Raw genomic sequence first — 23,665 nt, forward strand, 5'->3', positions numbered from 1 at the left:
CAGCCGACCAGCCAGTGCCACTCGCCCCGGGATTGAACACAGTCTCCAGGAAGAGCCCAAGGCTTTCCCCCAGCAGGGTGACTAGCACACACACGCGAGCAAGAAAATCACGATTCTCACTCCCACTCAGCCCGACACTGTAGCCGACCAGCCAGCGCCATTCGCCACGGGATTGATCACAGTCTCCAGGAAGAGCCCAAGGCTCTCCCCCAGCAGGGTGAATAGCACGCACACACGAGCAGGAACATCACGATTCTCACTCCCACTCAGCCCGACACTGCAGCCGACCAGCCAGTGCCACTCGCCCCGGGATTGAACACAGTCTCCAGGAAGAGCCCAAGGCTTTCCCCCAGCAGGGTGACTAGCACACACACGCGAGCAAGAAAATCACGATTCTCACTCCCACTCAGCCCGACACTGTAGCCGACCAGCCAGCTCCACTCGCCACGGGATTGATCACAGTCTCCAGGAAGAGCCCAAGGCTCTCCCCCAGCAGGGTGACTAGCACGCAAACACGAGCAGGAACATCACGATTATCACTCCCACTCAGCCCAACACTGCAGCCGACCAGCCAGCGCCACTCGCCACGGGATTGAACACAGTCTCCAGGAAGAGCCCAAGTCTCTCCCCCAGCAGGGTGACTAGCACACACACGCGAGCAAGAACATCACGATTCTAACTCCCACTCAGCCCGACACTGCAGCCGACCAGCCAGCGCCACTCGCCACGGGATTGAACACAGTCTCCAGAAAGAGCCCAAGCCTCTCCCCCAGCAAAGTGAATAGCACGCACACACGAGCAGGAACATCACGATTCTCACTCCCACTCTGCCCGACACTACAGCCGACCAGCCAGCGCCACTCGCCACGGGATTGAACACAGTCTCCAGGAAGAGCCCAAGGCTCTCCCCCAGCAGGGTGAATAGCACGCACACACGAGCAGGAACATCACGATTCTCACTCCCACTCAGCCCGACACTGCAGCCGACCAGCCAGCGCCACTCGCCACGGGATTGATCACAGTCTCCAGGAAGAGCCCAAGGCTCTCCCCCAGCAGGGTGAATAGCACGCACACACGAGCAGGAACATCACGATTCTCACTCCCACTTAGCCCGACACTGCAGCCGACCAGCCAGCGCCACTCACCACGGGATTGAACACAGTCCCCAGAAAGAGTCCAAGGCTCTCCACCAGCAGGGTAATCAGCACACACACGCGAGCAGGAACATCACGATTATCACTCCCACTCAGCCAGCCACTGCACTCGGTACCAGCCAGCGCCACTCACCATGGGATTGAACACAGTCCCGAGAAAGAGTCCAAGGCTCTCCCCCAGCAGGGTGATTAGTACGCACACACGAGCAGGAACATCACGATTCTCACTCCCACTCAGCCCGACACTGCAGCCGACCAGCCAGCGCCACTCGCCACGGGATTGAACACAGTCCCCAGGAAGAGTCCAATGCTCTCCACCAGCAGGGTGACTAGCACGCACACACGAGCAAGAACATCACGTGTCTCACTCCCACTCAGACCGACACTGCAGCCGACCAGCCAGCGCCACTTGCCACGGGATTGAACACAGTCTCCAGGAAGAGCCCAAGGCTCTCCCCCAGCAGGGTAACTAGCACACACACGCGAGCAAGAACATCACGTGTCTCAATCACACTCAGCCCGACACTGCAGCCGACCAGCCAGCGCCACTCACCACGGGATTGAACACAGTCCCCAGGAAGATTCCAAGGCTCTCCACCAGCAGGGTGACCAGCACACACACGCGAGCAAGAACATCACGATTCTCACTCCCACTCATCCCGACATTGTAGCCGACCAGCCAGTGCCACTCACCAAGGGATTGAACACAGTCTCCAGGAAGTGCCCAAGGCTCTCCTCCAGCAGGGTGACTAGCACGCACACACGAGCAGGAACATCACGTGTCACAATCCCACTCAGCCCGACACTGTAGCCGACCAGCCAGTGCCACTCATCACGGGATTGAACACAGTCCCCAGAAAGAGTCCAAGGCTCTCCACCAGCAGGGTGACCAGCACACACACGCGAGCAGGAACATCGCGATTCTCACTCCCACTCAGCCAGCCAATGCACTCGGTACAAGCAAGCGCCACTCACCACGGGATTGAACACAGTCTCCAGGAAGAGCCCAAGGCTCTCCCCCAGCAGGGTGACTAGCACACACACGCAAGCAAGAACATCACGATTCTCACTCCCAATTAGCCCGACACTGCAGCCGACCAGCCAGCGCCACTCGCCACGGGATTGATCACAGTCTCCAGAAATAGCCCAAGGCTCTCCCTCAGCAGGGTGAGTAGCACGCACACACGAGCAGGATCATCACGACTCTCACTCCCACTCAGCCCGACATTGCAGCCAACCAGCCAGCGCCACTCGCCACGGGATTGAACACAGTCTCCAGAAAGAGCCCAAGGTTCTCCCCCAGCAGGTGAATAGCACGCACACACAAGCAGGAACATCACGATTCTCACTCCCACTCAGCCCGACACTGCAGCCGACCAGCCAGCGCCACTCGCCACGGGATTGATCACAGTCTCCAGGAAGAGCCCAAGGCTCTCCCCCAGCAGGGTGACTAGCACACACACACGAGCAGGAACATCACGATTCTCACTCCCACTCAGCCCAACACTGCAGCCGACCAGCCAGCGCCACTCGCCACGGGATTGAACACAGTCTCCAGGAAGAGCCCAAGGTTCTCCCCCAGCAGGGTGACTAGCACACACACGCGTGCAAGAACATCACGATTCTAACTCCCACTCAGCCCGACACTGCAGCCGACCAGCCAGCGCCACTCGCCACGGGATTGAACACAGTCTCCAGGAAGAGCCCAAGGCTCTCCCCCAGCAGGGTGAATAGAACGCACACACGAGCAGGAACATCACGATTCTCACTCCCACTCAGCCCGACACTGCAGCCGACCAGCCAGCGCCACTCGCCACGGGATTGAACACAGTCTCCAGGAAGAGCCCAAGGCTCTCCCCCAGCAGGGTGAATAGCACGCACACACGAGCAGGAACATCACGATTCTCACTCCCACTCAGCCCGACACTGCAGCCGACCAGCCAGCGCCACTCGCCACGGTATTGATCACAGTCTCCAGGAAGAGCCCAAGGCTCTCCCCCAGCAGGGTGAATAGCACGCACACACGAGCAGGAACATCACGATTCTCACTCCCACTTAGCCCGACACTGCAGCCGACCAGCCAGCGCCACTCACCACGGGATTGAACACTGTCCCCAGAAAGAGTCCAAGGCTCTCCACCAGCAGGGTAATCAGCACACACACGCGAGCAGGTACATCACGATTATCACTCCCACTCAGCCAGCCACTGCACTCGGTACCAGCCAGCGCCACTCACCATGGGATTGAACACAGTCCCGAGAAAGAGTCCAAGGCTCTCCCCCAGCAGGGTGATTAGTACGCACACACGAGCAGGAACATCACGATTCTCACTCCCACTTAGCCCAACACTGCAGCCGACCAGCCAGCGCCACTCGCCACGGGATTGAACACAGTCTCCAGGAAAAGCCCAAGGCTCTCCCCCAGCAGGGTGACTAGCACGCACACACGAGCAGGAACATCACGTGTCTCACTCCCACTCAGCCCGACACTGTAGCCGACTAACCAGCGCCACTCACCACGGGATTGAACACAGTCTCCAGGAATATCCCAAGGCTCTCCCCCAGCAGGGTGACTAGCACGCACACACGAGCAGGAACATCACGTGTCTCACTCCCACTCAGCCCGACACTGTAGCCGACTAACCAGCGCCACTCACCACGGGATTGAACACAGTCCCCAGAAAGAGTCCAAGGCTCTCCACCAGCAGGGTGACTAGCACACACACGCGAGCAGGAACATTACGATTCTCACTCCCACTCAGCCAGCTACTGCACTCGGTACCAGCCAGCGCCACTCACCACGGGATTGAACACAGTCCCCAGGAAGAGTCCAAGGCTCTCCACCAGCAGGGTAACTAGCACACACACGTGAGCAGGAACATTACGATTCTCACTCCCAATCAGCCCAACACTGCAGCCGACCAGCCAGCGCCATTCGCCACGGGATTGATCACAGTCTCCAGGAAGAGCCCAAGGCTCTCCCCCAGCAGGGTGAATAGCACGCACACACGAGCAGGAACATCACGATTCTCACTCCCACTCAGCCCGACACTGCAGCCGACCAGCCAGCGCCACTCGCCCCGGGATTGAACACAGTCTCCAGGAAGAGCCCAAGGCTTTCCCCCAGCAGGGTGACTAGCACACACACGCGAGCAAGAAAATCACGATTCTCACTCCCACTCAGCCCGACACTGTAGCCGACCAGCCAGCGCCACTCGCCACGGGATTGATCACAGTCTCCAGGAAGAGCCCAAGGCTCTCCCCTAGCAGGGTGACTAGCACGCAAACACGAGCAGGAACATCACGATTCTCACTCCCACTCAGCCCAACACTGCAGCCGACCAGCCAGCGCCACTCGCCACGGGATTAAACACAGTCTCCAGGAAGAGCCCAAGGCTCTCCCCCAGCAGGGTGACTAGCACACACACGCGAGCAAGAACATCACGATTCTAACTCCCACTCAGCCCGACACTGCAGCCGACCAGCCAGCGCCACTCGCCACGGGATTGAACACAGTCTCCAGGAAGAGCCCAAGGCTCTTCCCCAGCAGGGTGAATAGCACGCACACACGAGCAGGAACATCACGATTCTCACTCCCACTCAGCCCGACACTACAACCGACCAGCCAGCGCCACTCGCCACGGGATTGAACACAGTCTCCAGGAAGAGCCCAAGGCTCTCCCCCAGCAGGGTGAATAGCACGCACACACGAGCAGGAACATCACGATTCTCACTCCCACTCAGCCCGACACTGCAGCCGACCAGCCAGCGCCACTCGCCACGGGATTGATCACAGTCTCCAGGAAGAGCCCAAGGCTCTCCCCCAGCAGGGTGAATAGCACGCACACACGAGCAGGAACATCACGATTCTCACTCCCACTTAGCCCGACACTGCAGCCGACCAGCCAGCGCCACTCACCACGGGATTGAACACAGTCCCCAGAAAGAGTCAAAGGCTCTCGACCAGCAGGGTAATCAGCACACACACGCGAGCAGGAACATCACGATTATCACTCCCACTCAGCCAGCCACTGCACTCGGTACCAGCCAGCGCCACTCACCATGGGATTGAACACAGTCCCGAGACAGAGTCCAAGGCTCTCCCCCAGCAGGGTGATTAGTACGCACACACGAACAGGAACATCACGATTCTCACTCCCACTCAGCCCGACACTGCAGCCGACCAGCCAGCGCCACTCGCCACGGGATTGAACACAGTCCCGAGAAAGAGTCCAAGGCTCTCCCCCAGCAGGGTGAATAGCACGCACACACGAGCAGGAACATCACGATTCTCACTCCCACTCAGCCCGACACTGCAGCCGACCAGCCAGCGCCACTCGCCACGGGATTGAACACAGTCTCCAGGAAGTGCCGAAGGCTCTCCCCCAGCAGGGTGACTAGCACACACACGCGAGCAGGAACATCACGATTCTCACTCCCACTCAGCCCGACACTGTAGCCGACCAGCCAGCGCCACGCGCCACGGGATTGAACACAGTCTCCAGAAAGAGCCCAAAGCTCTCCCCTAGCAGGGTGAATAGCACGCACACACAAGCAGGAACATCACGATTCTCACTCCCACTCAGCCCGACACTGCAGCCTACCAGCCAGCGCCACTCGCCACGGGATTGAATACAGTCTCCAGGAAGAGCCCAATGCTCTCCCCCAGCAGGGTGACTAGCACACACACGCGAGCAAGAACATCACGATTTTCACTCCCAATTAGCCCGACACTGCAGCCGACCAGCCAGCGCCACTCGCCACGGGATTGATTACAGTCTCCAGAAAGAGCCCAAGGCTCTCCCTCAGCAGGGTGAATAGCACGCACACACGAGCAGGAACATCACGACTCTCACTCCCACTCAGCCCGACATTGCAGCCGACCACCCAGCGCCACTCGCCACGGGATTGAACACAGTCTCCAGGAAGAGCCCAAGGCTCTCCCCCAGCAGGGTGAATAGCACGCACACACGAGCAGGAACATCACGATTCTCACTCCCACTCAGCCCGACACTGCAGCCGATCAGCCAGCGCCACTCGCCACGGGATTGATCACAGTCTCCAGGAAGAGCCCAAGGCTCTCCCCCAGCAGGGTGACTAGCACACACACACGAGCAGGAACATCACGATTCTCACTCCCACTCAGCCCGACACTGCAGCCGACCTGCCAGCGCCACTCGCCACGGGATTGATCACAGTCTCCAGGAAGAGCCCAAGGCTCTCCCCCAGCAGGGTGACTAGCACACACACACGAGCAGGAACATCACGATTCTCACTCCCACTCAGCCCGACACTGCAGCCGACCAGCCAGCGCCACTCGCCACGGGATTGAACACAGTCTCCAGGAAGAGACCAATACTCTCCCCCAGCAGGGTGACTAGCACACACACGCGAGCAAGAACATCACGATTCTCACTCCCACTCAGCCCGACACTGTAGCCGACCAGCCAGCGCCACTCGCCACGGGATTGAACACAGTCTCCAGGAAGAGCGCAAGGCTCTCCCATAGCAGGGTAAATAGCACGCACACAGGAGCAGGAACATCACGATTCTCACACCCACTCAGCCCGACACTGCAGCCGACCAGCCAGCGCCACTCGCCACGGGATTATACACAGTCACCAGGAAGAGCCCAAGGCTCTCCCCCAGCAGGGTGACTAGCACACACACGCGAGCAAGAACATCACGATTCCCACTCCCACTCAGACCGACACTGCAGCCGACCAGCCAGCGCCACTCGCCACGGGATTGATCACAGTCTCCAGGAAGAGCCCAAGGCTCTCCCCCAGCAGGGTGAATAGCACGCACACACGAGCAGGAACATCACGATTCTCACTCCCACTCAGCCCGACACTGCAGCCGACCAGCCAGCGCCACTCGCCACGGGATTGAACACAGTCTCCAGGAAGTGCCGAAGGCTCTCCCCCAGCAGGGTGACTAGCACACACACGCGAGCAGGAACATCACGATTCTCACTCCCACTAAGCCCGACACTGCAGCCGACCAGTCAGCGCCACTCGCCACGGGATTGAACACAGTCTCCAGGAAGAGCCCAAGGCTCTCCCCCAGCAGGGTGAATAGCACGCACACACGAGCAGGAACATCACGATTCTCACTCCCACTCAGCCCGACACTGCAGCCGACCAGCCAGCGCCATTTGCCACGGTATTGATCACAGTCTCCAGGAAGAGCCCAAGGCTCTCCCCCAGCAGGGTGACTAGCTTACACACACGAGCCGGTACATCACGATTTTCACTCCCACTCAGCCCGACACTGCAGCCGTCCAGCCAGCGCCACTCGCCACGGGATTGATCACAGTCTCCAGGAAGAGCCCAAGGCTCTCCCCCAGCAGGGTGACTAGCACACACACGCGAGCAAGAACATCACGATTCTCACTCCCACTCAGACCGACACTGCATCCGACCAGCCAGCGCCACTCGCCACGGGATTGATCACAGTCTCCAGGAAGAGCCCAAGGCTCTCCCCCAGCAGGGTGAATATCACGCACACACGAGCAGGAACATCACGATTCTCACTCCCACTCAGACCGACACTGCTGCCGACCAGCCAGCGCCACTCGCCACGGGATTGAACACAGTCTCCAGGAAGAGCCCAAGGCTCTCCCCCAGCAGGGTGACTAGCACACACACGCGAGCATGAACATCACGATTCTCACTCCCACTCAGCCCGACACTGCAGCCGACCAGCCAGCGCCACTCGCCACGGGATTGAACACAGTCTCCAGGAAGAGCCCAAGGGTCTCCCCCAGCAGGGTGAATAGCACGCACACACAAGCAGGAACATCACGATTCTCACTCCCACTCTGCCCGACACTGCAGCCGACCAGCCAGCGCCACTCGCCACGGGATTGAACACAGTCTCCAGGAAGAGCCCATGGCTCTCCCCCAGCAGGGTGACAAGCACACACACGCGAGCAGGTACATCACGATTCTCACTCCCACTCAGCCCGACACTGCAGCCGACCAGCCAGCGCCACTCGCCACGGGATTGATCACAGTCTCCAGGAAGAGCCCAAGGCTCTCCCCCAGCAGGGTGACTAGCACACACACGCAAGCAAGAACATCACGATTCTCACTCCCACTCAGACCGACACTGCAGCCGACCAGCCAGCGCCACTAGCCACGGGATTGATCACAGTCTCCAGGAAGAGCCCAAGGCTCTCCCCCAGCAGGGTGAATAGCACGCACACACGAGCAGGAACATCACGATTCTCACTCCCACGAAGCCCGACACTGCAGCCGACCAGCCAGCGCCACTCGCCACGGGATTGAACACAGTCTCCAGGAAGAGCCCAAGGCTCTCCCCCAGCAGGGTGAATAGCACGCACACACGAGCAGGAACATCACGATTCTCACTCCCACTCAGCCCGACACTGCAGCCGGCCAGCCAGCGCCACTCGCCACGGGATTGAACACAGTCTCCAGTAAGAGCCTATGGCTCTCCCCCAGCAGGGTGACAAGCACACACACGCGAGCAGGTACATCACGATTCTCACTCCCACTCAGCCCGACACTGCAGCCGACCAGCCAGCGCCACTCGCCACGGGATTGATCACAGTCTCCAGGAAGAGCCCAAGGCTCTCCCCCAGCAGGGTGACTAGCACACACACGCAAGCAAGAACATCACGATTCTCACTCCCCCTCAGACCGACACTGCAGCCGACCAGCCAGCGCCACTAGCCACGGGATTGATCACAGTCTCCAGGAAGAGCCCAAGGCTCTCCCCCAGCAGGGTGAATAGCACGCACACACGAGCAGGAACATCACGATTCTCACTCCCACTCTGCCCGACACTGCAGCCGACCAGCCAGCGCCACTCGCCACGGGATTGAACACAGTCTCCAGGAAGAGCCCAAGGCTCTCCCCCAGCAGGGTGAATAGCACGCACACACGAGCAGGTACATCACGATTCTCACTCCCACTCAGCCCGACACTGCAGCCGACCAGCCAGCGCCACTCGCCACGGGATTGATCACAGTCTGCAGGAAGAGCCCAAGGCTTTCCCCCAGCAGGGTGACTAGCACACACACACGAGCAGGTACATTACGATTCTCACTCCCACTTAGCCCGACACTGCAGCCGACCAGCCAGCGCCACTCGCCACGGGATTGATCACAGTCTCCAGGAAGAGCCCAAGGCTCTCCCTCAGCAGGGTGACTAGCACACACACGCGAGCAAGAACATCACGATTCTAACTCCCACTCAGCCCGACACTGCAGCCGACCAGCCAGCGCCACTCGCCACGGTATTGATCACAGTCTCCAGGAAGAGCCCAAGGCTCTCCCCCAGCAGGGTGACTAGCACACACACACGAGCAGGTACATCACGATTCTCACTCCCACTCAGCCCGACACTGCAGCCGACCAGCCAGCGCCACTCGCCACGGGATTGATCACAGTCTCCAGGAAGAGCCCAAGGCTCTCCCCCAGCAGGGTGACTAGCACACACACGCAAGCAAGAACATCACGATTCTCACTCCCACTCAGACCGACACTGCAGCCGACCAGCCAGCGCCACTCGCCACGGGATTGAACACAGTCTGCAGGAAGAGCCCAAGGCTCTCCCCCAGCAGGGTGACTAGCACGCACACACTAGCAGGAACATCACGATTCTCACTCCCACTCAGCCCGACACTGCAGCCGACCAGCCAGCGCCACTCGCCACGGGATTGATCACAGTCTCCAGGAAGAGCCCAAGGCTCTCCCCCAGCAGGGTGAATAGCACGCACACACTAGCAGGAACATCACGATTCTCACTCCCACTCAGCCCGACACTGCAGCCGACCAGCCAGCGCCACTCGCCACGGGATTGAACACAGTCTGCAGGAAGAGCCCAAGGCTCTCCCCCAGCAGGGTGACTAGCACACACACACGAGCAGGTACATCACGATTTTCACTCCCACTCAGCCCGACACTGCAGCCGACCAGCCAGCGCCACTCGCCACGGGATTGATCACAGTCTCCAGGAAGAGCCCAAGGCTCTCCCTCAGCAGGGTGACTAGCACACACACGCGAGCAAGAACATCACGATTCTAACTACCACTCAGCCCGACACTGCAGCCGACCAGCCAGCGCCACTCGCCACGGGATTGAACACAGTCTCCAGGAAGAGCCCAAGGGTCTCCCCCAGCAGGGTGAATAGCACGCACACACGAGCAGGAACATCACGATTCTCACTCCCACTCAGACCGACACTGCAGCCGACCAGCCAGTGCCACTCGCCACGGGATTGAACACAGTCTCCAGGAAGAGCCCAAGGCTCTCCCCCAGCAGGGTGACTAGCACACTTACGCGAGCAAGAACATCACGATTCTCACTCCCACTCAGCCCAACACTGCAGCCGACCAGCCAGCGCCACTCGCCACGGGATTGAACACAGTCTCCAGGGAGAGCCCAAGGCTCTCCCCCAGCAGGGTGAATAGCACGCACACACGAGCAGGAACATCACGATTCTCACTCCCACTCAGCCCGACACTGCAGCCGACCAGCCAGCGCCACTCGCCACGGGATTGAACACAGTCTCCAGGAAGAGCCCATGGCTCTCCCCCAGCAGGGTGACAAGCACACACACGCGAGCAAGAACATCACGATTCTCACTCCCACTCAGCCCGACACTGCAGCCGACCAGCCAGCGCCACTCGCCACGGGATTGATCACAGTCTCCAGAAAGAGCCCAAGGCTCTCCCCCAGCAGGGTGAATAGCACGCACACACGAGCAGGAACATCACGATTCTCACTCCCACTAAGCCCGACACTGCAGCCGACCAGCCAGCGCCACTCGCCACGGGATTGAACACAGTCTCTAGGAAGAGCCCAAGGCTCTCCCCCAGCAGGGTGAATAGCACACACACACGAGCAGGAACATCACGATTCTCACTCCCACTCAGCCCGACACTGCAGCCGACCAGCCAGCGCCACTCGCCACGGTATTGATCACAGTCTCCAGGAAGAGCCCAAGGCTCTCCCCCAGCAGGGTGACTAGCACACACACACGAGCAGGTACATCACGATTCTCACTCCCACTCAGCCCGACACTGCAGCCGACCAGCCAGCGCCACTCGCCACGGGATTGATCACAGTCTCCAGGAAGAGCCCAAGGCTCTCCCCCAGCAGGGTGACTAGCACACACACACGAGCAGGAACATCACGATTCTTACTCCCAATCAGCCCGACACTGCAGCCGACCAGCCAGCGCCACTCGCCACGGGATTGAACACAGTCTCCAGGAAGAGCCCAAGGCTCTCCCCCAGCAGGGTGAATAGCACGCACACACGAGCAGGAACATCACGATTCTCACTCCCACTTAGCCCGACACTGCAGCCGACCAGCCAGCGCCACTCACCACGGGATTGAACACAGTCCCCAGGAAGAGTCCAAGGCTCTCCCCAGCAGGGTGACTAGGATGCACACGAGCAGGAACATCACGTGTCTCACTCCCACTCAGTCCGACACTAAAGCCGACGAACCAGCGCCACTCACCACGGTATTGAACACAGTCCCTAGGTAGAGTCCAAGGCTCTCCACCAGCAGGGTGACCAGCACACACACACACGGACAGTTACATCACGATTCTCACTCTAACTCAGCCCGACACTGCAGCCGACCAGCCAGCGCCACTCATTACGGGATTGAACACAGTATCCAGGAAGAGCCCTTGGCTCTCCCCAAACAGAGTGACTAGCACGCACACACGAGCAGGAACATCACGTGTCTCACTCCCACTCAGCCCGACACTGTAGCCAACATGCCTGTGCCACTCACCAAGGGATTGAACACAGTTTCCAGGAAGAGCCCAAGGCTCTCCCCCAGCAGGGTGATTAGCACACACACGCGAGCAGGAACATCACGATTCTCACTCCCACTCAGCCCGACACTGCAGCCGACCAGCCAGCGCCACTCACCACGGGATTGAACACAGTCCCCAGGAAGATTACAAGGCTCTCCAACAGCAGCGTTACCAGCACACACACGCGAGCAGGAACATCACGATTCTCACTCCCACTCAGCCAGCCACTGCACTCGGTGCCAGCCAGCGCCACTCACCATGGGATTGAACACAGTCCCCAGGAAGAGTCCAACTCTCTCCACCAGCAGGGTAACTAGCACACACATGCGAGCAGGAACATCACCATTATCACTCCCACTCAGCCATCCACTGCACTCGGTACCAGCCAGCGCCACTCACCACGGTATTGAACACAGTCTCCAGGAAGAGCCCAAGGCTCTCCCCCAGCAGGGTGACCAGCACACACACGCGAGCAAGAACATCACGATTCTCACTCCCACACATTACTACATTGCAGCCGACCAGCCAGCGCCACTCACCACGGGATTGAACACAGTCCCCAGGAAGAGTCCAAGGCTTTCAACCAGCAGGGTAACTAGGACACACACGCGAGCAGGAACATCACCATACTCACTCCCACTCAGCCAGCCACTGCACTCGGTACCAGCCAGCGCCACTCACCACGGTATTGAACACAGTCTCCAGGAAGAGCCCAAGGCTCTCCCCCAGCAGGGTGACCAGCACACACACGCGAGCCAGAACATCACGATTCTCACTCCCACTCATTACGACATTGTAGGACCAGCCAGCGCCACTCACCACGGGATTGAACACAGTCCCCAGGAAGAGTCCAAGGCTCTCCACCAGCAGGGTGACCAGCACAAACACGCGAGCAGGAACATCACCATTCTCACTCCCACTCAGCCAGCCACTGCACTCGGTACCAGCCAGCGCCACTCACCACGGTATTGAACACAGTCTCCAGGAAGAGCCCAAGGCTCTCCCCCAGCAAGGTGACTAGCACGCACACACGAGCAGGAACATCACGTGTCTCACTCCCACTCAGCCCGACAATGCAGCCGACCAGCCAGCGCCACTCATCACGGGATTGAACACAGTCCCCAGAAAGAGTCCAAGGCTCTCCACCAGCAGGGTGACCAGCACACACACGCGAGCAGGAACATCACGATTCTCACTCCCACTCAGCCCGACACTGAAGCCGACCAGCCAGCGCCACTCACCACGGGATTGAACACAGTCCCCAGGAAGAGTACAAGGCTCTCCACCAGCAGGGTGACCAGCACACACACGCGAGCAGGAACATCACGATTCTCACTCCCACTCAGCCAGCCACTGCACTCGGTACCAGCCAGCGCCACTCACCACGGGATTTAACACAGTCCCCAGGAAGAGCCCAAGGCTCTCCACCAGCAGGGTGACTAGCACGCACACACGAGCAGGAACATCACGATTCTCACTCCCACTCAGCCAGACACTGCACCCGACCAGCCAGCGCCACTCACCACGGGATTGAACACAGTCCCCAGGAAGAGTCCAAGGCTCTCCCCCAGCAGGGTGACCAGCACGCACACGAGCAGGAACATCACGAACCGCCACCACTCCATGGGCTGGTTCGTCATGAAGTAGGGCAGTGACGTGTGTAGCACGCACAGCAAGATCTACAACCACAACAACAGAACAGTTTTATTTTTATTATATATTATACTTAGGGAATGGGGCATTTATTTGTCTCGATGCTAAAATAAATGTTTCTATGCACAATGCACCATTTTAAGCTTTTACATTGGCTAATTTATGATATTTAGGGACTGGAAAACTTCGTGAGTTAACTGACCTCTAGAATAGACTCCACTGGCATTTACATTCTCGGGGAAATGACACATGTTCATTGACTGCTGACTTTTGAGACATCTCAACTAAGTGGTCCTTAATTCGGCACGTTCTTGGGTCTAGGGTTTCCCATTGGCTTACAGATTCCGAAATAAAATGTGTGGCAATGGAAGAAGTGGTATAAATGTATACTTGTTGTGATGTTAGCCTATTGCGAAATGAATATTCAAAATATTCTGTCCTCTACTGATGTGGGTTCTCCCTTTTTTCATGAGTGGGTAGATGTGATTCGGTATCTGTACTGCGGGCTGGTAGTTGACTGGCTCACAGTCGTCGTGGAGAGTGGCAGGAGGATTGTGATTCAATCATCAAAGCAGTGCTATTGTATGTATTTTTTTCTGCAATAAAATTGGTTGATAAAAATTAATCCACAAAATTTCCAAGTCTCTAGGGATTATTAAAATTGGTAAAGCTCTTAGCTTGTGACCCAAATCTTCCCATGTTTGATTCCTTCCCGGATAAAAATACTTTTCACTTATGAAGTTATTTTACTGCCTATGTCCATTACTGGTCTTTGTGGCATCCCTTTCAATTTAATACTGCAGAAGGTACATTTCTGATGCGACGATACACTGTAGCATGTTCTAACCTGCTGGGATGGGTGTAAGGGGGTGAAAGCATCAAAATACACACAGTCTCAGTCGCCTCCGAACTACCGGAAAGTCAGGAAGAGGGTTCCTTTGAACCAAATTCTTAGTTAATGTAACACGGTGCAATGTTTTTTTTTTTTTTTTGGAGATATGTTATGCTATAAAATTTTGAGTTCAACTTTGGAAGCCCGCCACCAAAACGTTTCAATTAATTCAGCAGGCATTGGGAGGGATTGCTTGTCCATATCACAAGTTTTCCGATGGCACAAATTGTTCAAGGAGGGTCGAGAGGAGATCTCCAACGAACCCTGCAACGTATGTATATCAACCTCCTGAATCGACGAAAATGTGATGCATGTGCATGATTGTTTGAATTCTAACTCATGGTGGTGTCTTTAATTGATAGCACAAACTTTATACATGACGAAAACAACCGTTTATCGCTCTGTAACCGAAAATTTGAACATGAGAAATGTGAGTGTCAAATTGGTGCCAAAAGTTTGGACAGACTTAAAAATAGACAAAAGTGTGAAAATGAGCCTAATTTTGTAAACTCAACCATCCCCGGTGAGAATCGTGGATTTTGGAGTACCACCCAGAGACAAAACCAGAGTTCAGAGTGGCATGTCCCAGCATCGTACCGCCCGATGAAGGCATACATGAGCAAGTCCGGGATCAAAACCAGTCGTATTGTCTTCTCTGATGTCAGACGCATTATCCACCAAGAATTATTACCAATCGGGACCACTGTGAATGTAGCTTTCCACCTGGAAGTATTAAATAATTTATAAGGTGGGTCATTCGCTGCCGAAGCGGCACTAAGAAAGCATGGAAACTTCATCACTTCAATGTGCTAAGCAAAGCGTCTTCATTGTCAATGATTTCTTGTACAAGACGCACATCCGTATGGTGACCCAGCCTCCCAGCAGTCCTGACTTGTCTTCCCCCCCCCCCCCCCCATACTTGCTTAAAAGAAGCCCTGAAAGGGAAACATTGGAACATGATTGAAAACATTTTCTCATATTATATCGGCTCTAAAGGACATTCCGGAGAAGACTTTCCGGATGCCTTCAAAGTTTTCAGAGGGTGCTATTTCAAGGATTTTTGACTAATTGTATGAATATTTTCAATAAATGATTCATTACGAAATTGGTCGCATTACTTATGGGACGCACCCTGTGGAGACTGGAAAAAATCGTGGTTTCGATTACCTCTAGGATGTATTCCACAATCCCCTGTGTATTCGGACCAACACAACATGCTCATCAACTACTGACTCGTGAGACCTGGCAACTGGGTTTCTTGCTTTTCTAGTTTAGGGTTTTTAACTGTCTGAGGATCCTTCAGTCAAATCGTCGTCCAATCACAGAAGCAGCATGAAGCTAAGCGAAATTGGCTTCTAGCTATCGCGAAAGGAATCCGCGAAATTTTCCTGTGTCCAGTGATAAAAGGAAAGTTGGTACATATGAATATAAGAGTCTCGTGGTCCTGCTGAGTCGTGGCACGGATGGGTAGTGACATACTTTAATCGCGCATATCCACCCCCAATTTTTTACACTGAGTTTTTTATGTAAAGGGAACCGAAATATTCATGCAAATTATAGATATTTCTAAATTTGTTCATTTACATAATGCATGCCATGATCTCGCATATTATCCCCACTTTTTACACTATTTTTTTTAATGGAACAGAAATATTTTATGTAAATTACAGATATTTGTAAATTTGTTCATTAACACAGAAAAAATATAACTACAAAATAGTGTTCACAGTAATACTGTGTTCAGTTTCGTACCCGGACATTTATGATTTGTGTTGTCCCAGTACCTCCTAAAGTTAAAGTTATTGGTAAACCGGTCCCTGAAATAGCTTTCCATACATAACTTTGCACATTAATAAGCAAAATAAAACAAAATAAAGTCAAATTATTGAATATTTGATAATCTTTTCCAAGGTTTAAAAAAAATTTGCTCGAACGAAACCTCACTTAAAATATAGAAATTTGCTCAAATTTTTCCAAGAAACACTCGGTATTATATCGAAAAAGGTATTTAATATGTGCTAAAAATTACACCATAGCCGTGTGTTTCACACAGTTACAAAATTTTCCTTGCAGTTTTATGAACTATTTGTTGGCAACTGGTTTCCGAAGGAATCTTTTGCAAAAACACAGACAATATTTTTTCTGTGTTTGCACCCCATCTCGACACCTCCAACAACAATGTCCCACGAAGTTTATGTCCAAGGAGGCATTGACACCCATGGGATTAAATTCAGGGTGTGACCTTTGTCTAATGATGATCTGCACCATGTTTTCGGCTGGGATGCACGAAACATTAGTTGAAGTGTAATATTTTCATAGTATGAAAAAATGTTTCAAAGGACATTTTTATGGAAAATTTTGTGTTTAACGACAGAAATTCTAATTCATTCTTATCAAACATCGTCTGGCGTGGTCAAGAGCCATTTCCGAAATGTTTTTTTTTTTTTGACATGGTAACGGGGTTGTAGCAAGTGACTTTAACTACGTGTATTAGCATGCCATCTTCTGACGGTTCCTGACTCCATGATCATAGCAATCTCCCAACCACTTCGGTTAACGATTCGATATTCAGTTGTTTCAATGATGCGTTTGTCTGGGGGAGGAAAAGTGTTATCAGATATCGAAACACCGACCTATTTTTACAATAACATGATTTTTCACTGATGACTGCTACCACATGATAAATAAGGACAAAAGTGTCATCTGGCGGGATATAGCGAATTGGTTTGCCTTTATTTCGGCCATTTTGTAAACAAGGGAATGTATTTATGTCCAATCAGGGCACGAATTTGGCTTCTGTGTCGTCTGGCGGGATGAAGCGAATTGGTTTACCTTTGGTGGATTTTATTTTGTAAGCGGAGAAAGAAAGTGCTGATGTCCAATCAGAGCGCGTGTTCACTGAAATCCAAGAGACCGACATTCCCCATCGTGTCTGTCCTTATTTATTCTGTGCTGCTACTAAGGTTCTGTTGGGAAGGAATGCTAGTTCAATAATGTAACCATTTACACCACATGGGTCGCATAGGTATGAAAATAAATTGATTATAATTAACATCTCGTTGAGACCGGGGTCGTTAGAGACGAGGTTACAACAAGAGCAATGCGCAGTCGCTCACTAAAAAAATATTTTGTGTGATAGTTAAAAAGGGTGGAAACGATTTAGATGAAGAAGTGATGATTGATTAATGATAGAGACTTGGAAAATTCTTGGATTAATTTAACACTATGCTGAAATCCAAACACATGTACATTCATATTCTGAGAAATGGAAACACTTCAACCAAATAAGTATCGAATAACAATATTCCCAGTTCTCAGGTCTCACAAGTCAGTATCCAATAAGCCGGTGGCTTTTTGCCGAGTATGAAGAGTATTGTGGAATATTTCCCGGAAGTCACTGAAACTACAAAATCTTCAATTCCCTAATTATTGATGAATAAATACCTGATACTCCACTTTATTTTATGGCACCAGGGTGAACCACCCAGACACAAATAAACAGGCACTGGAAAAATTAGCAATTTCAATATTTTTAGGATAGAATCCGCGGTACTCTATGTATTCCGAAAAATTACTCCAGCTCATTGGCTAATTGCTTATGGCAACTGTTAACTGGGATACTTGTGATTCTATACTCCTCTCGTTGAGGTTTTATCATTGGCTTATACTAGTTGAGATAAACTGTACTCCAATCACGGAAGCAACTAGAAGGTAGACATGTTTGGTTTCTAGCCAAAAGAAAACAGCATATTTTTCGGTGCCGGTTGTCCATTGGTTGATGAAAAATTTCACCTTCCTTTCAATTGCATGTGGTTGGGTCATTTGAAATTTATATTGAGGTTATTATGGTTTTGGACTTCGAAACGTATCAAATCTATCAATAGTCCAGTTAGAACTCAACACATTATTGTAATTGTATGCTTTCCCGCCTCTCTCCGAATTTTCATTACTTCATTGGTGACGGATTGTTGTATGATAAATAAATATTTTGTTTATGGATATTAGATATTGACTTACTGTGGATGACTGATAGATGGAGGTTATATTTTGGGTAACGAATGATGATTGATATATTATTAATAGGTGATGGTTATTGAAGGATTAATGGCTGCAGGAAGAGAGGAATGATGATAGACGATGACGCATGATGATGTATAATGATGGATGTTCATAATTAAGAAGAATATGTGAGGATGTTTTGCCAAATGCCATCGTAATTATGGAAAGGTTCGGTATTCTTAGAGACTGAATGAGGCACAATGATTCTAGAGCGGGTGTCATTTATATACCGCATGATTGATTTTAAAATACAATTATTACATTTAATCCTGACTCAGGAGATTATGTTCGGTCTGGAATGGAACCCAGGCCTTTCAGTCAGATATACTGAACGCTGTATTAATGGTCTTTTCTTCAACAGATAAATATGGGATCAAATACTGCCTTTTTCAAAACATTTTTAAGTTTCACTACTGTTTGTGCTCTCTGTGAAAGTGTGTTGTAAGATGATTCTTTCCAGCTGTCATGTAGACTTTACTGAGAATTTAAAAAATACCAGTTTTCTTTATTATTACTATAATACAGTGTTATTTTTTATGGGGAGTTTACATTTTAAATGGCGAAGATTTCACGTTTATATCTATCTTGTTTCGTTGCTTTCATGTGACCTGTCGAAAGTGCACCACGACTTTACGGACACACATACGTATTGTGTCAGTTATTACCTGAACAGGTACACATGTAATCATCAGCGAAATGTAGTAACTTCGCAGGTAGTACCAGTTGTTGAATTTTTCTTTTTTCAGCTTTGATAGCTCACTTGGAACTGAAAAAAAAGAAGAATAAAACATTACCTTGTTATTCAAAGAAAGATGTGAGAAGTATTACGCTCAGTCAATTAAAACAAAGATATACGTAAGCAGATAAATTTAAAGAACTGAACATATTAAGACGGTGAACGACCGCATTGTGCTTAGAGATCCAGTTTAACATTTAAAAACTTTGGTTTATGATTTATTAAACAAAAACCATAAGCAATCACCCATTGGTTGTGTACTGAAAAAATTCGTCATTTTTGAGACGAAACAATGCTGACTTTATAGTAAAACTCAAACAATACGTTTCGTACTATCCAGCCAGATTAAAAATTTTGAATTTTTCCTCTTCAAACACCATTAAAATTATGAACATATTAAAAACGTTTTTATTCACACATTATAATATTAAATAACATTTACTTTGAAATAAAGTAAAGGCAATTTTGAAAGAACTGTGGTATAATTAATGCAATAAATATAATTATTGCACGCTAATTTCAATATTAGCTTATAACACCATACATTTCTGAGACAAGATTGATAAAAAAAATTATACTGCAAAAACACAAAACTGAACGTAAGTTTCAGGTAGCAGCAATAAATTTTGTTATTTACATAAATTTTTTGTCATTTCGAAGAAATGAAAGAAATTGGATTCAGTACATTACTTTTTTACGTAAAATAATAACTTTCTTTGTCCAACCATTTTTTCTGTGAATCAACCATCATATTGGCCTAAAAATACTTAAGAGATTGATTCCAAGATGATTTGATGGTTCAACAGATTGGAAAATAAATTATCTCCCCAACTATCAGGACCGGAAGTTGACTTGCCTCCTTGCCCTCTCACTTCCTCCCGAATCAATTTATTAATTTAAAAAAGATTATTAAAATATGTGGCATTTTAAGAACCTGGGATTCTTTTTGGTTAAAAAAGAACTTTAGTTGAAAGTAAATTCTGCAGGAAAAAAAATTTCCAAACGGATAATTTGTGATGATTATTTATTTCAGGTTAGTTTGTTCGAAGTATTTATGCCTTAGTCAGGAATTCACTTCGTATTTCTAAGTAATACGTTATGGAATGAGGTAACAAGATGTACAGACGCACACAGATTTTCTTGATATTTTCAGACAGTGTAACCGTACCATGTAGTATAGTAGTTTTACCAATAATATTTGTTTGGATAGTGCAGAACAAATTCCGAGAGTTTACGAACAATATTGTTTGAAAAAAATAAGCGATTACCGACACAAAATGTGTTAAAATTTAGAACAATACCCAACTATAAAAACTAGACGAAGTGATCATGAGAATAAAAGTGTGAGCGTGGCTTTCAGTACTCGCCGGAGATGTATAACATCTAAACAAGGTATAAGAAAAGTTCATGTATTCTAATGTTGAAAATACACTTAAAATACGATATTAGGACACACAACTTTACGTCAAATTGTTTGAAATAATGGCGAGAAGATAAATACACGAAAATTGAGTTTTCAAACACATTTCTTGTACGAATCACACGTAGCTTCCGCACTTACTACTGTAGTTCGCTACCGGAGCAGCTACTTCCACTGTCGAATCATTTGATGCAAAGCGAAATATTAATGTAAAAATAATATTAATAAACCCTTGCTTTGAAACTGATTTTTGACAACGTAATATTTTTAAAATACTGCTCATCTTGTTAAAAATTCATTTAATAGTTAATATAAAAAATTCACCCTTGGCTTTGTGAACTTTGGTTTGCACCACTCGCCACAGAAGGCAGCACCATGGCCTTCCGTACCATTCATGAAATTATTCCGAAAAAAATTCCGTAAACCTAGAGCTAAGACTTTAACACGAGTAGTTTAGAACCATGTGCAAAACCACGAAATATTAGAAGCAATGCGATGTTGGGATGTGCACGCTTTTCCGCGTCGTGGACGCACTCACAGCGGAGCGCCGACGGCATGGCGGTGGTGAAGGACAGGTAGACGACGGTGGACAGCAGGTACAGCACGTTGGTGAAGGTGCGGCCGCCGTCGAAGCCCACGTTCCTGAAGAACAAGCTGAACACGCCGCCCACCAGCAGGTGCAGGATGCACTTGAGGTACACCGCCGTCTGGGAACAGCGCGCACACATGCGTCAGCCTCGTGCCCGAGACTTGGCATCACTGCCGCGGACCACGCCCGTAAAGGGACTCCAGGGGAGATACAGTCGAAGGGCGCCGTGTTGAATCTCACCGCCTTGTCGAGATGCCTCCCGCGACCGCGACCAGAGGCAGAGGAGGCGAGAGAGACTTCAACAAGTGGATTAGGCTTTCTCTTAATTACACAGATAAAAAACATTGGTTGTCTGTAAAGTCGGTTTTTTTAACGTGACAACGTCATAACAAAACATTGATGAAATGATTGCATACTTTTATAAATAAAATTGAATTATTTTTATTGAATTATCACTATTTTGTATGGATACAAAGAAGGAGTGAAATGAAATCTACAATTTAATTGATAAATTTACTTTTATTTGCACTCATTAATTCAAATATGTTTATTACTTTAACGAAGAGATTATTTTAACTATAACTTTTATACATGTATAACTTATTCCAATCTGTGTTATTCTGTTAAGGATAGGACGATGATAGGAAAAGTGGGAAACGAATGGGAGTGTTTCAAATTTAATGTGCCTCGAAAAGGTCAAATCGATGGTTCTTCCAATCGAGTGGAAGATAGATAGATGCGGCGCAAGCGTGCAATGAGCGTAACGGGACACAGCGTAACGGGACAATGTCCGTAACGGGACTATTTTTTTCGTGCGTGCAGCCGGCGTTCATCGATTTATTAGACGTTGTCACGTCAAAAGGTTTGTTTTAATCAAACAAATATTTGTTTATATGTGGCGAAACAAATTTTTACTTGGTGAAACAAAATATTTTGTTGGCTTAACCAAACTCGGTAAGTAACAAAAATGATTTGTTACACCTAACCAAATATACATTTGAGTTACGAAATAATTTTGTTGGTTCAACAGAATATTTCCTACGACAAAATATTTGTTTTAATTTACAAAATATATTTATTTCGCCATATAAAAAACAAATATTTTGTTGAGGAAAACAAACATTTCTCTGAGTGTACGTTCGCTAGGATAGTGACTAGACCGGGTAACTACTACGGACTCGTGTATTCGCTCTAGTCAAAATCTGGTAGTAATTAATTTTTAACCTTCCCCAGGTCTTTGATCCCCCCACGAGAGACCTCCGTAGTAAGAAGAGGGTAATAACGACAGGGTTGCGAGGCTAGCCAGGCAGTGAGTAAGGCAGCAACATAACACGATGACGTCGACGACGTTGCCAAAGTCGGCGACACACAAATATTTCGCGAACTAAAAGCCTTCTGAGGCTCTGCAATCACTTCGGAAACTTAACGTATCATTGGAACATAGAAACCCAGATAATTTGCGGGTAATCAACTCACTTACAAAAATAAGAGGCAGGTAACTACACTAGAAACCAGCCAATAGGGGAGCATATGAAGGTACAGTTATTCATAGGACTGGGAAATTTGGCCTGATACCGAATGAAATCGCGAAATTTCTGGGTCTTTACGTAAACATTAACAAGACTAATATATTGCGGTTACTGGAAAAAGTTGTTAACAGAAACATCTACAAGTTAATTTTACTGCCAATAAAGAGAAAAATAGTTGGCAATTTAATTTATCTTACAAATCTTTGGTATTAAAAAAAAATCACCTTCAATATGAAGAACGCTGGTTACAATTTATCCAGGGGTCACCGTATAGTTACTGCTTTCTTTTTTTAAATTTAAGGACTTTGAATTTCCTTACTTTTAACATGAATCTAAAAGATTATTCTAGGTTAATCAAAAAAACCATTAAAACATTGTTTAAGTCAATAGTAAAAACAATCTTATTTTGTTAGTGTTTGTGTTTACCTTTTTTTAAATCGAAATATATAATTTGGAAATTGAAGTACGGAGTAGTTTCTATGAAAATTCAGTTATTTGAAATTACGAATAACTCCTCGTTTATTTGAGTTAAAATCTTCATTGAAAAGTCCATAAATTTATTGTAATTTCTAACAGTGTGCCGCAAGAAATGTGCTCAGCGTTTTTTGGTGTTCTCCCGACAAATATATCGTTGCATTTGTCCCAGATATGATAAATATCCAGATTTTTTAAAAAAAAAAAAACAACTGGACATACCTACATGTAGCTTTTTTTAAATTTTATTTATAGTTTTAGAGTACAGGAAATCCTTTATTTCAGGACGTTGTGCCAAATATTTTAAGAGGAATGTTCATGCTGTCTTACATGTGAATTTTAGAGTACTATATGG

At 49.8% G+C, this 23,665-nt stretch overlaps 1 protein-coding gene across 2 annotated transcripts in view; it reads right to left on the minus strand.

Moving 5' to 3' along the window:
• The window catches only part of LOC134538430 (ATP-binding cassette sub-family G member 1-like), a 270,817-nt gene that overhangs the window by 17,423 nt on the left and 229,729 nt on the right, over positions 1 to 23,665 (minus strand). For both annotated transcript variants that reach the window (XM_063379754.1, XM_063379753.1), the window contains exons 9-11: positions 21,257 to 21,425; positions 19,228 to 19,328; positions 13,482 to 13,637 (exon numbers count right to left, since the gene is read on the minus strand). In XM_063379754.1, the coding sequence (XP_063235824.1) occupies positions 13,482 to 13,637; positions 19,228 to 19,328; positions 21,257 to 21,425 (426 nt within the window). The remainder of the gene's footprint in view (positions 1 to 13,481; positions 13,638 to 19,227; positions 19,329 to 21,256; positions 21,426 to 23,665) is intronic.

The sequence above is a fragment of the Bacillus rossius genome, chromosome 13, assembly GCF_032445375.1.
Source record: "Bacillus rossius redtenbacheri isolate Brsri chromosome 13, Brsri_v3, whole genome shotgun sequence".
In the NCBI taxonomy this organism is placed as follows: Eukaryota; Metazoa; Arthropoda; class Insecta; order Phasmatodea; family Bacillidae; genus Bacillus; species Bacillus rossius.